The sequence below is a fragment of the Octodon degus genome, unplaced genomic scaffold (assembly GCF_000260255.1).
Source record: "Octodon degus isolate 3935 unplaced genomic scaffold, OctDeg1.0 scaffold00158, whole genome shotgun sequence".
NCBI lineage: Eukaryota > Metazoa > Chordata > Mammalia > Rodentia > Octodontidae > Octodon > Octodon degus.
Genome location: NW_004524734.1, coordinates 2,260,818 through 2,276,325, shown reverse-complemented (window position 1 = coordinate 2,276,325; position 15,508 = coordinate 2,260,818). Strand labels below are relative to the sequence as shown.

General features: G+C 42.5%; 1 protein-coding gene across 3 annotated transcripts in view; it reads right to left on the bottom strand.

Annotated features, from left to right (window-relative positions):
- Positions 1–15,508, bottom strand: part of Fam114a1 (family with sequence similarity 114 member A1) — an 87,879-nt gene that overhangs the window by 38,910 nt on the left and 33,461 nt on the right. For all 3 annotated transcript variants that reach the window (XM_023702805.1, XM_023702807.1, XM_023702806.1), the window contains 3 exons: positions 2,601–2,714; positions 2,377–2,477; positions 159–293 (listed from right to left, as the gene is read on the bottom strand). In XM_023702805.1, the coding sequence (XP_023558573.1) occupies positions 159–293; positions 2,377–2,477; positions 2,601–2,714 (350 nt within the window). The remainder of the gene's footprint in view (positions 1–158; positions 294–2,376; positions 2,478–2,600; positions 2,715–15,508) is intronic.

Genomic DNA, 15,508 nt, shown 5'->3' with positions numbered 1-15,508 from the left:
CGCTTGCCAGGAAAGCGCTTATTCCACTGAGCCATCTCCCCAGCCTCTTGCCCGTTGAATCTGAACATGTACTTTACATGCCCTATTAAAAAAGAGAAATAAAAATCTATTTGCTTTCTTGACTGAAAGAAGAAAAATGCAGAAGCGCATGGTCCAACCTGGGACAAGGAAACGGTCCTCTCCATGAGCGTCTTAGTCCGCTTAAAGCCTGGGTCACTTTCTGCAAGGACATTCATGGTTTTCTTGCCGATGAATTCCAGAGCATCAAGGCCTCCGGTGAGGACGCTTTTGCCCTGCAGACGAGACAACTGCATGCGATTAGTTTTTCTACAATTTGCTGTTTTGCAGCAGTCAGCAACTCCCAGATAACTGGCTCTATCTTCAAGTATTAAAATCAATACAAAGTTACAATTTTTTCTTATCAGATTTATCATCCACTTAAACCTATTTTCTTTTCCTTGGAAAATCATATGTTATATAATTTGTTGGCTATGCAGTGTTATTAAAAACTGATGCTTTGGTAAACCAAAGCATATCAGGAAATAATTTTATTGGTTTTGTGCACACGATGCAGATGCATGTGAAACATGAAATTAACAGAGTCCAAATTGCTGTTTTTGTTTAAAAGTTTAACCTAAGCAACAGAATCACCTGGATTAGTTTATTAAAATGTCAACCACTCCTGCCAATTTAGGAAATCCTTTAATCTAGAATCATGAAGTATAGGGCCCTCAGGCTATTTCAGATGGCCCTTATATATTTTCAGAAATGAGCAAAACCCACCAATAATTAATAAATTAATGAAATAAGACAGGCTGATTTCCATGTTGTTATACAGTTATCACTCTGAAAATTGCACTGTCAAGCACTGTTTCTTTTTGAAAACCTAAAACAACTAAGAGTTACATAATCTGTTTAAGGGACTTAGAACTAGATACGTTTCTTTGAAACCACCTCTATATATAGGCCCCAACTACATCAATGACATCAATTCCATCACTGTAATTACAATATGCATTATGCTGTATTAGTCCCCACCTTATGTGAAAATTATACATTTTATTTCTTACATGATTATCTACATACATTTTCTAATCTTCACAATTACCATTTAAATAGCAACATTCAACTTTACTGATTTAATATATTCTATTAACCATTGTTATCTTGGACGTTACCTTTGTTTCAGATATGCAAGCCAATCAACAATCAGATTTAAAAATGCACAGCTGGGGCCAGGAGATAGCTCGATGGAATAAGTGCTTGCCTGGCAAGTGCAAGGTCCTGAGTTCAATCCCTGGTACCACCCAAAAAAAAAAAAAAAAAAAAAGAAAGAAAGAAAGAAAGAAAGAAAGAAAGAAAGAAGAATGCACAGCTGGGTGTGCTGATGCATTCACGTAGCCCCAGCATTCTAGAAGGCAGAGGCAGGAGGGTCACATGTTCAAGCACACCGCTGGCAATTTAGTGACATAATGGGATCTTATCTGAAAATATAAAGCAAAAAGTAAAATTAAAAACAAAAAAGAGTTGAGGAGATAGGTCAGTGCAAAGGCCCTGGGTGTGATCCCATGTGGGGACAGGGGCAGATATTTATCAGTTAAAAAAGAAAAAAACCTGGGCGAGGAGTGTGGCTACGTTGTACAACGCTTACCTAACACCTGCATGCAAGGCCCTGAATTGGTTCTCTAGCATGACAAAGCAACAACGAATAAACTCAATTTAAATTAAAATAAATAATAAACAAATCAGGGACCTGAGGGGTTGACTTTAGCATTATTCAAGAAGCAGAGAAGGGGCTGGGGAGATAGCTCAGTAGAATAAGCGCTTGCCTGACAAGTGCAAGGCCCTGAGTTCAATCCCCAGTTCCGCAAAAAAAAAAAAAAAAAAAAACAACGAGGAAAGAGTGGGAATTAAAACGTAGGAATGGGGAAGGAATGTAGGTCTTAGTTTTCTGTAAACACTTCACAAATTTACAGGGCGGTTATCCCGGACTCACTGGTCTTTTTTAGTCTGATCGGTTTTATTTATTTATCTTTCTAATTGAGGCTTCGAGAAATAAACCACCCAGAAAAAACAGCTGTCCCACCTCTTCCGGAGACACTGTCCTTGGAGCAGCTGGAAAGGACAGAGTTAAATCAGGTTGAAAAATGTACCTTCTAAACATCACCTTTCTTTTAAACACAAACTGTGTTTCATGTTGCCCTTATTATTTTGGATCCAAGGTTACGGCCGACTCTGCAGCAGAAAGTATAACAAAACCCTGATCTAAAGTCATGAGCAAGGCCATCTTTTCTCTGATGTATCTAGGTCACTGGCAAACAGAGACATCAAAAGGAGGGAGACGCAAGGGAAAACAGGAAGCGGCTCTGCACTCACGGTATTCTGAACCACGTTGGTGAGGGCGGAGAGCACGCCTCGGGAGCCCGCGGCCAGAGGGGTGGGGGCGCTTCCCGCGGGGGCTGGATCTGCAGCCACAGCTGTAACGTGAAACAAGAGCCTGTTAAGAGTTCATGTTGCTGATGTGAACTTAGGAGCCAGCTAACTGTGCGTGCAACACGGTGTCACGGAGCCAAGAACGCCCACAGTCACGCCGCACTCACTTTCAGGAACTCCGTTTTCAGCATCAGCTTGGGCCCCTTCGGAAGATCCGGAGTTTACACTGTGAATCCGTAGGGTGGCCCCTGCCTTTTCCTTGACTGCTGTCAATCCGTGACCTATCAGAAATAAATACAGAGTTCATGACCATTACATAGCCGTGGGCGGGGCGGGGGCGGGGCTCAGTGGTACTGTGCTTGCCTAGCACATCCGGGGCCCGGATAAATTACTAGAACAACAGAGAAAAGAAAAAAATCCACAACCCGCAAATGCTCTAGTGAATCTTCAAGGCTATGTAGAGTTGTAGGCATTCATCTTGATTTTTGACTGAATGGAAGCAGTTAAAACGGAGACTTTGGCTGTTGCGTGGCCCCTACGTTGTCTGTCCATGAATATTGTTTTCTGGGTTCTGTGAGGAGGAAATAAGACAAATACAAGGGTGATAGGAAGATGTGGTGAATGCTCAAATATAAAAAGCTTATTACAGTAAAAGACACACGGCCAAGAATGGCGAGATATGTGTGTTCAAGATGAGGGAGGATTCTGAGGCGCATCAGTGGCAATGGGTCTTGTACTATAATGCATTTAAAAAACACCCAGGGTGGTTCTTAAGTCACACCTCATATGCCTAAAGAACTCTCAGCTGTTTTGTTGTTCTCTTCTGCCTGTTACAGTGCCTGCCCCCTAACTTAAGATCCAAACTCAAAACAGTGTCTTTGAATGGTGCACTTGTCCTACCGGTTTGCCTCCGTTGGTGCCTCACGGCCAATTCACATCACTCAGTGTTTGGTTCCTTGCAGGCCTAGCAAATTGTAAATACTCCAGCAACGCTGGCTCAACTGAAATCTGCTGAGCCCAAGGTTCTCTTTCTACTTGTCAATCAGTCCAAAGGGCCTGACCTAACATTTCCACGTGGAAAGGCAAGTTAGTGAAAACTCAGAAAGGCCACCAACCGCTAACAATTATCTGGGGCAGTAGTGGTCCAAGTCAAGCTGAAGGCCATGGGTTTTGCTTCTTCCAAACAGGGCAACACCTGCGTCCTCTGAGCCCTGCACAATGGGGATTTAACACCTGTGGGTGAATGCAGAGGGACCCTCCTGCCCACACTGAAAAAAATCCAGTGCTTGACTTGGTAGAGTAATTGTCATGTCTGTATTTTGTTGTGGAGAGATCCCTCCACCAGGTCCCCAGATGGGCTGCAGCCTTTGAGTCCCAGCCCCAGTGATAGAGGAACAAGTAGCCTCTGCCTGGTCTTAGTGGCAGCTAAACTCTGAAGAGGACAGTGTGCCTCACCTCACACACAGGCAGAAAATGGGATTGGTTAAACACAAGGCTGTAGCAATGTTAATCTGTTGGGGGCAAAGTCCCAAGTCACAGCAGGGGTGGGTCAAGGGGTTAATAAAAATCACATAGAATCAGAATACCCTGAAAGGGGCAAGTTGCCAATGTACTAAGTAAGATAAAGACAAGGATGAATCTGAACCCAGGCTAATACTTCAATGAAAACCTTATTTATCAGAGAAATCTTAATACAAACAAGGTACTGCTACCAGTTATGTCCAGTTAAAATTATCTGTCACTATGCATTACCTAGAAATACTTGAAATGTAAGAAACATTATTTATAACTTTAATTACAAGTATAAATATGTTTATACCTAAACACAGGTCATTAGACGCAGTTCAAACTCATGACCGAGTTCCTTGAAAGAATAAATGGTTAAAGTCTAGACTTCAACAAATTCTCTCTGGCTTCCAATGAATTCCAAGCATTTCAGTGAAAACTTAAGGAAGTTTCAGCCACACTGAAGTTATCGGACATGATCATTTCATACCTAATCCACATTCCTTGTCATTTTAAGAAAGCATATATATATATATATATTTTTTTTTTTGCATATGTATTTTAAAAAGGGAATATGTACACCCAAATCTCAACCCATGATCCTTGCCTAGATTCTTGAGAGCCAAAACCAAGCAATAAATGAGTTCGAGAAGGCGGGAGGCAGCATCTGCTTATGTCATCAGGAAGGTGACTGCGCCTCCCTCCCCGAGACCGGTTCAGAGTTTAATTAACCTCATAGTCATTATCTCCTCTTTCACCTTCTCTATGCCTGGCAATGGAGGGTGCTGTTGTCCTTTGGGGGGTGGTGGTGTTTCTCTGAAGAAATAACAGCTTTTCACCATCGCAGGACACAAATGGTCACAAGTGTCTGTGCATAAGCTGCATCTGGAACAATCACTATTCGAGAAAGAAAATACTATTTTTATTTGCATCTACTTAACAGATAGGAAAATAGGCTGCTGCGACAACTGTTTTGTTGAGGAACACTTATTTTCCTAAATGGTTTTGGTAGCAGAAGTACATCTTTATTGCATTCTAGTAGAAATAGTAAGTTAAGCTTTGTCACTTTTCACAGCTAGCGTTTGGACACTAATGCCACACCCTACCCTGAGGAGTAACTTCTAAAACTTTACTAGTGTGACATCTAGTGCCCAGAACAAGGAAATTATAATACGGAGTCATGCTAAATTTTGATAGGAAGTGATTCATTTCCAGGGACATTGACTGGACTCTACTAGCAGGAGAAAAAGAAAAAATGAGTAATACTTTAGGGAATAAATCATGAAGTTTCTTCATGTTACTACAAACCTTAAGTATCCTCAGAAAACAAAACTCTCTTAATTTCATTTGCTAAAGAGGAAATATCCTCCCTTTCTCTTGTTGCAGTAAAACATGAGTACTGCAAAGAAGTAGAGTGACAATGTTGTATACGGGCTGTGATGCCCTTGTATTTTCAAATTAAGGTTAATGATTGGCTGGTGTTTCCTTTGTCATCTATACTCTAATGGAACATGACTTACACTTAGGAGTCTTGAGTCTTGTGGAGGAATTTTGGTTATACTGTTCATTAGCTGTGTGGTGTTGGTGAGTTAGGTAGCCTGAATCTCTCTGTCTGCATCTTTTCTGAAAGGTTTGTAACACCTACTCTCTAGGGATTTACAAGTAAAACCTTAGCTACAAACTTACTGAGTATCAACTGTGTCCCAGGAAATGCACTAAATAGTTTCGGTGTAACTTATCCCATTTGATGTTCTCAACAACCTTATGAAGTAAGGGATATTATTATTTACACCCATCTTACAGCTGGAACAATAAGATCCACTGAGGTGAAATCATTCACTAAATGTCCCACAACCAGTAAGTGACAGAGACAGGACTCTGGTTCAGTCTTTATAGACAATCACCATGTTACACTGAGGAAGTTTTATATGTCATTAAAATTTTGTTTCCATAATGTCTTAGAAATCAGATCCTTGGTCAGAAATGCCCTTGTTTTTAAAACATCCTTTATTCTAAAATGAGCTCAATTTACCTTCCCTTGGCCATACAGCAAGGCAAAGGTCACCTACTGTGAAATTTTATGCTGGTTCCTTCCCCTCCCAACTCTGTCTTGGAGGACCCAGTTTGATGTTTCAGGTTCAACCCTGTGTTGCGCTGGCTGTGTAGTGCGATCTTACTGGTTTCTACTTGGGAAAGGCATTATGACTCCACTAAGTCCTCATCTTGTGAACTCTACCAAGGTCAGAGATATTTGCAGGGAGAGATGAAATAATTTGCTGGTGGTGGGTCTCTAATCCAGAGTAAACATGGAGCGAAAGCAGATTTTCCTTGCAACCTGGATGGCTGGAGAGCCCAGTGGGTACTTTCTATTGGGCCCATTTGTTAATGGACTCCAAGAAGGGTATCAGTATTAGGAGAGTTCTCCCTTTCAAATTCCTTTATTTTTAATACAAGTTGCTTTTTTTTAGTGGCTATTTAAACAAACAAAGAAGCAAACACATCTACCCCATAATTCATTTCTCTAACATAACTGGTTAGATTTTTTTCTCCCATATTTTTGTGGGAAAATGCACAAAACATAAAATGTACCACCTTAACTATTCTTAAGCATACAGTTCAGCGGTTCCAAATACATCCATAAGGTCTGGGGACTATCACCATCCAGCCTCAGAATTCCTCTGCATCTTATAAAACTGAGAGTCTATACCCACTAGACAGTAATTCCCCATTCCCTCCTCCTACCAGCCCCTGGCAACCACCATTCTATGCTGTGTCTTTATGATTTTGTGAGGTCCACCCATAATCACAGATGCTCAGATGCTGCTGGGTTCTGCTAGAACCTCATGTAAGTGGAACTGTACAGTATTTGTCTTTTGTGACTGGTTGATTTTACTTCCCATAATGCCTTTGAGGGTCATCCACACTTAGCATATGCCAAACAGAATTCTCTTCCTTTTTAAGGTTTCATAATATTCCACACCACATTTCGTGTATTTGTTCATCAGTCAGTGGACGTTTGAGTTGCTTCCACAGTTTAGCATTGTGAATGGTGGTGCTATGAGCATGGGTATAACAAGCATGTCTTGAAGATATTATTTGGGGTTATCCATGTAAGAGTGGAACTGCAGGATTATATAGTTATTTTATTTTTAAGTTTTCAAGGAACTCCCACACTGTTTTGTACCGTGGTTATAATATTTTACATTCCCACCAATATCACATGTGGATTCCAATTACCAACATCCTCATCAATATTTACTTATTTATTTATTTATTTTTAATAATAGTCATGGTAGGGGCTGGGGAGATGGCTCAGTGGAATAAGTGCTTGCCTGGCAAGATCAAGGTCCTGAGTTCAATCCCTGGCCCCACCAATAAGTAAATAAATAAATAAATATTTTAAAAAATAAAGATTTAAAAAATGGTCACAGTGGGAGATGATATTTCATTGTGGGTTTGATTGGATATTTTCCGATTATTGAGATTGAACACCTTGTGTTCAATGTGGTTATTTTAAAAATAAAAACATTTATAATATTTAAAAATACAAACATAGAAACCCAAACAACAAAAGGTGGACCAGACTTTTTCTGTCTAGATGACTTCCAGAGACATAATAGGAAATAGGGTCTATGAGCTTACAAGGCACCCTGAAAATAATTAAGACCTATAAAATATTGTCAGCTTTAAAAAGTAAGCAAGAAAACTGTAAGTGATAAATTGATATTTACATCAGTGTATTTAAGAAGTAATATCAAGAACAGAATGTGAGTGAGGACTTGAAGCTGAAGAGGGATGAGGTCAAGCACACACCGAGATGGACTTTCTCACAGAAAAGGACCAGTGGGAAAAACAATGGAGGGAGCAAGCAGGGGTAGGCGTGTGCAGAAATCGCAGGCCGCTCAAGACCCTCAGCTTACCCTCTGAACAAGGCAAAGAACCGCCTTGGAAGGCTCTGATTTACTTTCCTGATCAAAATAGCACTGAACCAGTTTCAATACCAGTGTAGATGAAGTGGGCATGAAATCCTATAACGGCAATGGCACTCACCAAGAATTTCCTGAGCAGAAGTTATCATCGTCCAGAAAGACACACTTCAAGCAACTACTACCTGACAGAAAGAAAGCTGCTTTGTGCCGACAAACCAGAAATTTTTTGTCCACCTGGTGGACATTATGAAGGGTAATAAAAAGTCTAGGTGGCTGAATTCTTTCTTCAAAGCACAGGCAAGAATTAACTGTGTTGAAAACAACCTTGAGGATGAGGACCAGTTGTATGACATAGGCACCCACCTGATGGAGTTCTTCAGGCAGACAGAGAAGATAATACCAGCATATTTCACTTTGGATGCTGTAAAACTTGTTGTGGAAGTATTACTACCAGAAGCATTGTTCTACTCCCTTGCTTCAGTGGAGAACCTTGATTTTAAGAAGGCAGAGAAGAAGTACCTGCAAGGGCCACCTGTGCACTATCATGAAAATGATATTTTCTGACAGAAATTTATGAAAGGAGTAGATGAAATCTGACAACAATGTAAAAATAGTTAGTGATGCATATACGATGTGAATTAGTGAGGCTGCCTCTCCTCTTAACAACAATTCAATCTCTTATGTGTTTAGCAATGGCTTAAATATAAGCCTAGTTGCATAATAAAATGTATTTACCTTCCAAAAAAAAAAAAAAAGAAGAAGTAATATCAGGTCAGCTGGCCAACTGTCACTCATACTTGGCTCACATAGATGGATAAATAATACTTCATACAGGAGTACAGGATCACTTTACTATATGTTTTGTGATATAGGAGGAACCTTCAAAATGAGGACTGCTTGGAGCTTTTAAAAGATTTTAAGCAGATCTCTCTCCCCTTCAATCCCTTCCTTATATAAATAAAAAGCAATTTATTTCTTGTGATTTCCTTTAGGGACAAAAAAAAAAAAAAAGCATATGCTCACATACACGAATGCACACATGCTCCAGACCAGGGCATACACAGCAGAAGCTCAGCATAGGTAGACGGGGTGGATGCTGGGACGCTGTGATAGGGCTGGGGCCGCAGTGCTCACCTCTCGATGCTGGGCGCGTCATCTACTGCCAGCTGCCGACAGAATGCTTCCCTGGAACTGCCCTTGGCCCAGGCAGTTGGGGTCCCAGACTATGCTACAATGACTGGTCAGTGGGGGCAGCCGGTGATACAAACGCCCTGACCTGTGCACTAATGGCCACATCTCTGGAGAGTCACCCCCAAGTCCCACACTTCCTATGGAATGGGCGGAGCTCTCTGCTGCCGAGGGTGCTTCTCCCTGGGTGCAGTTCTGCCTCCCAGCCCACTGCTCTCTTGCCAGGCTTGTTCCTGAGAGTACATCACAGTGAGACTCTAGCACATAGCCTCTGCCTCAGTTTCTGGTCTGGGACTCAAACCTACAAAACTCCAATCTACTAATTCTTTTTACTGGTTGTGTAGCATTCCACTGAATGGACAGACTGTATTTTAAAAGTTCTTTATGGATAGATACTTTAGCTGCTTCTAGCAGTGACCTGCTATGTGGTGAACTCTTGCGCCTTCTTCAGGTCTTAGTTCAAATACCACCTCACCCGTGTCTACCCTCACCACCCTTTTTAAAACTTATCTGTACTTCTCATGCTTTTTTTCTGGTTGTACCTTGTAGATTATATAGATTACCACCTTTTGACAGTACATAATTTTCCTGCTCAGTGCACGCACTGTCGTTTGTCTTCCTCCACTAGCATGAAGCCCTGCTGGGGCCAGGTCTTTGTCCCATTTGCTGACTGCTTTGCCTCAGACTCCAGAATAGGCTTCCACATTGCACACCCGTGTGGATATATATTAATGAACTTTCGCAAAAGCCAAACAATGTGACTACTGGGCCAGAAGGTGTGAACATTTAAAGCTTTACGGATAGGAGTGACTGCTGTTCTAAGAGTTTGTACCAATATACAACTCCTTTCTGGGTGAGTGTTAGAAATGGAGCAATTAAAAATCTTGACTACATTTTCGATTCTATCAGTGAATTTAAGACTGAAGAGTAGTTGCTTAGAAAAGTACACGGTTGATGCTGCCACACTCAACTAAAGTAAACTACAGCGCAGCAAGAAAAAGAGCCAGCCACCTCCCTTTGGAAAAGTTTTCCTCTGCAGCGATGGCTGTATCCACTCTCCAATCACATGCTCACCTGCCTTCAGGTTCAAAGTTAACAGGAAGTGTTACTGAGCTGATAATACTGGGCTAACAGTCCATCTGAAATTCATGAACCCCTGTGCTTTATTTATCACATGTAAAAGGTGTGGACAAACTCCAGGCACTAGCACCACCTTTCATATCAACAATCCTAGAGGATTTTCACATTACCAGTAGTGTCACCTTCGGAAATGAATCCATACACTATGGAGAGAGATTTACACAGTGAAGAGTCCTCACCATCGTACCGTTTTGACAAGTTTGCTATCCTCGGTAATAAACACTGTCATTATTTTTGACAGAGCTGGTAGAAGGGCCTCATCAAAATGCTCAGAAGGAAAAAAAAAAAGGTGCGACTTGGGACAGGATGGGAAAGAGAAATAACGGTAATTTAAAAAAAGTAAATATACAATCAAGACACTTTGCACACACGCCAGCAGCTAACCTCAGGTCCTCTTGCATGAGGTGCTAGACTCATAAAACTGTCAAAACTAGAATTTCAAATAAACATTTACACCTTCAGTTATATCTAGAAATAAACTGATCTGTCCTACCTGTGCGGAGGCTTTGCTTTGGGGTCCCTGTATATGTTCCAGCACTGCTGATAATCATTTTGATTACATGTCTGTCACTCTAGGCCTAGCAATAGGTTTTCAGAATAAGTTAGGTTTATAAGATCTTCTGGGAAATCATAACTGCTGGTCACAACATCACTTGGAAATTATCCTCAAAAATGTCCTTTCTGTTTTTCTATATTTATGACATTCCTTATTCTGGTTTCTGCCTGGAATAATAAATATTTTTATTGTACTTCATAAACTTGTCCAAAGGCATGGGTGGCAGAGCGATTCTGGGAATGGGTGACGACAGTATGGCTGAGGATGAACTGAACGCCAGAGATAGTCTTTCTGAGAAGATTTGGTTTTGGCACTGGGCATTGAACGCAGGGCCTTATGCTCACCAGGCAGGTGCTGCTGAGCTACATACCCAGCCTGAGAACTAGTGGCAGAGATGTTTGATTGTATAGATGCCCTGGACACGTCCCTTTTTCTCATTTTTCCTTAACCTTAGAGCCAAAGTAATGAGGCAAAAGGCAAGATAGAAGAGCACAGCACAGCAAAATGTCAACCGCTTTTCTGTATTTTTCCACTTGGCACAGTGGGTACAAATATCTATTTCTATACGCAGCTGCTGAAAATGGACTCCCGTTCTGGAGGCTGGAAAGGCCTTAGGAGTTTTCAAGTTTCCCTGCTCATACTCTTCCAAACACCAACAAACCCTGTGCCCCAGGAGACTTAAGTACATGATGTAGCTAGGCAGTGACAGTCTCTTGTGATGTCAGACTAGAAGTCCTCAGGACCAAGTGCCAGCTCTCAGGTCTCAGGGCACAATGCTTGCTCCAAGAGTGCCGCCTTCCAAAGGCTCCTGTGCTCCTGCCGACTCTAAACAGTTCCAACTATTGAGACTCAGTTTGTCACCCACAGCGAGAAGCCTGAGCTTCTATTTGCAGCACTCCATTGATAGCACTGTGTTTTGTTAAGGACTACACGCTTCGCTCTCCCGTCTACATCTGGAATTACCCTGGGGGTAACATGAGGCTACTGAGTGGAAATCAATTGCAATTGAGCGGGCTGTTATTCTCTTTCTTTACTTTCCACAGGCAATTTGTACACCTTCACTTGTGTACTGCTGTGAGTGCTCTGTTTTCCAATAAGTTTCTTTGTGCTGTGATAACACACTGCCAAAGCTTCAGAGCTCTGGCATGGACATCACATCTGTGGGACAGAAGTTGTCTCGCTTGCCTCTCCCAATCCCAAGGCTGCAGCTCAGTGAAGACCAGAGTCAGGAAAGAACATGTAATGTTGAAAACCTCTGTTCACAGATAGTTGAGCCCCATTCCAACCCCCAGGATCCCTGTATGACCTTTTTGTCAAACTCCCAACCATGGCTGCCTGTATCCAGCCTTGAAACCCATGAATGCAATCTTGATTCACAAGTAGTGCATGCTTCAGGTCGATAAAGATTCTTAGCCAGTTTTAAATACACATAGTTATTATTTTTGCTACAATTGCTATGTTCAGTCATAGCACATCTCAACCAGACGTCCTTACAACACGTTTTAGGAGTAACTCAGGTCTGGTATTGTTGTTTCTACCACATCCACTGACCAGTGGGGATGAACTGTTTTAGTGCCTGCCTTGCCCAGCTTTGTCCAAAGAGATTCTGAGAATGTGTACATCTCAAGATTCCTATGAATTCCTCTCATACCCTTTGCCACAGTGGGTGCCAACAAGAGAAAAAACACTAAAGGTCATGCCTTTTCCATAGTCCAGCATGTTACCAGATCTATATAAAAGGTTGGAGTTTCTTGGATGGTTGGGGTGTGAGTTTAACAGAAGAGAAGGTGTGGTAGGCTGTAGAGGGAGATGGCACCCACTGTCTTATCTCCAGACACACGTACTGAAGGGTGCCTTCCCCTTTGGGTGTGTGCAGCTTTGTGGATGTGGTGGGGTTCACTCTTGTGAAGGTCACATTATCGGGCAGAAGCAAAGGGATTATTTTAGATATAATTTTTTTCTTTTTTATGTATATGGTACAGGGTCTCACTGTGCAGCTCAGACTCATAGTGATCCTCCTGTTTTCATCCTCCCTAGCACTGGGATTACAGGTTTGGGCCACCATGCCCAGTCCTGGTGGTCAGCTCAGCATGCCTAGGGGTAGGGCTGGCATGGTATGTAGTTAAACCCTGAGCTCTGTGCTTGCCTAAGCAGGTGCTTCATTCACTGAGCTATCTTCCCAGCATGTTTTAGATGTAGTTAAGGTTCCCTAATTATTGCGTTAATCACAGAGACATCCCTGGTGAGCCTGAACTAATCAGGTGAGTTTTGAAACAGAAGTAACCTCTACTTAAAGGCAGAGATTTTCTTGTTTTGTTTTTTGAGATAGGGTCAGCTCAGGCTGGTCTTGAATTTATTATGTAGCATAGGCTGGCCTTGAGCTCACAATAGTCCTCCTTCCTCAGCCTCCTGAATACTGGGACTACAGATATGGGCCACCATATCTGGCTAAAGGTAGAGATTTGAGGAATGTTAAAGATTATCTTCCTGGTTTTGTAGAGGACCTAGGGCAGGCTCTAGGAACTGAGAATGCCTCTTGGACAATGTCCAGCAGCGAATGTGGACCTCAGTCCTGTAAAGGAAATGACTTCTGCCAAGAATCTGAATAACTCTGGAAGATACCTCCTTTAAAGCAGAGGTGGCAGCCAAGTGAAGCTCCTGGCTTCATCCTCCATGTGGGCTCCTGCCAATGGTATCACCCTATCTGCCACGGTCGAGCTGGCATGCTGCCTCAGGCCATGGCGAATATAGGATGAGCAGACAGCTGGTGACACCGGGACTTCAGCCCAGACAGGAAGCAGCTACCCATAACTGAACCCCTGGCCCGGAGAAACTGTAAAATAATATGTGTTTGTTGTTTTAAGCCTCTATATTTGTGCTGATTTCTTAACAGCAATAGAAACACGAAGATAACGGAATTTCATTCTGAGGTTTTATGGGTGATGTGCAAAGGCCATGAAATCACAGAGAAACCATCTTTACCACCACAAGCAGGAACGCGGCACAATGACCCCATTGCCCCTGAGCAGTGGACCCTCTTGGATCAAGGACTACATAGAGCCAGAGGTTTTAATAGGTTGCAACAGTTCCAAGACTTAGTACTTAAGCAACTTCATGGTGCCTCAGACACAGGGAAACTTCAGGGGCAAAATCAAATGCAAGCCTAGGCTGCAAATGAAGACAGTGACTTCAGATCAAGCCCAAGATACCTGCCAGTACAGAGCAGGACTTGCTGTAAATCACACCCTGCTTTTCATGCAGTAAAGTCAGCATCGTCTCTCAGTTGTGTCTGAACCAGGGAACAAAACCGAGGGGCCTTGGACATAGTCACCTGAACCAAGGCCGCACCGGGGTCAGGGTCAGATTATAAAGAATGCTAGTAGGAAATTCAACAGACTGCAGAAGGAAAACCTTATACAGGCTCAGCAAAGCCTGGAGCCAGTGATGAGGTAGAGTCACTGAGCGACGAGCAGTGATGATGTGACAGCTAGGTCTAGAGCCATTCCAGGCAGGTGACCTTTTCCGTGTGCACAGAAAGCACCGCTGACTGCTGCGCGCAGAGCAGGTGACTCATCCACTAGCCGTGGGGGAAACGTACATTTAAAATGTTGTGAGAAAGTAACTCCCCCATCTTACAGAACCTCCCGAAGCACCGAACTCATTATGAAACAGAGTGGCTTGGGACATCATTATAACTGACATCACTCAGGACATTTTCTGCTTTCAGGTAAGAAGCCGTGAAGAGAGCTGTATCATTTTGGTGAGCATATTATTTATCTTGAATAACTCTAATTTTTAAAGATTTCTTAATTTTAGTTCTTGGTTCTGAGAGCAAATCACTCCTACTTTGAAGGACACTAAAAGCTCGAACATTTCTCCATGGAAGGAGGAGGTCCCCAAGTGCTGATCCTCACCCCTGTGAGTCCTCCTCAGAAAACATTCTTTTCACTTTGATCTAGTTAATTTTGTCACCTGCATAACTGGTGTCCAAGATATGCCTGGCCCCTTCAGCTAGCAGTAGAGAAAATCCATTCTCCAGGCTCTCACCAGGGAAGAAACATTTATTTTTCCCTGTGTGCCTCCAGTTAGATTCCTCCTGAAAGAATTGAGCGATGTAATTAGGAGAACACAGCCCACTCATTCTTCTTGGCTATCTAAGCCTACCAAGTTAGAGGTCTGGTCCTGAATCTCTTGAGACTGTGGTCCAGAGGGGTGAGGCAGAAGACGCCTTCCTGCTCGCCTGGCTTTAGGAGCACACATGAACTGGACCAACTCACAGCCCATCACAAGATCCCCATGGCTGTGAGCTGTACCTTGAGAATACCTAAGGTAGTGATCCAAAAGCCACATCACCCAGGGCTTCCCTATCTTCCTCCTAACTTTCCACCTTCCATGTGAAATGCCTTCACTACATTGTTAGACTTGTTGATACTGTACCTTTAGTTTTCATGAAGAGTGGATATAACAGGAGAGCTGGGGACATAGCTCAGTGGTGGGGTGCTTGCCTAGCATGAGTGAGGCCTTTGGTTTTCAGTACAGAAAAACAAACAAAAACAAAACAAAAAACAAAGAAAAAAGGAAAAAAAAAAATACAAGAAGAAGAGTTACCCTGATAAACTTGCACTGATGAAGACAGTATACTTTCTCTTTGATTAAGAATACAGGAGGGCCGGGGAGATGGCTCAGTGGAATAAGCGCTTCCCTGGAAAGTGCAAGGGGTTGAGTTCAATCCCCGGTTCCACCAAAAAAAAAAAAA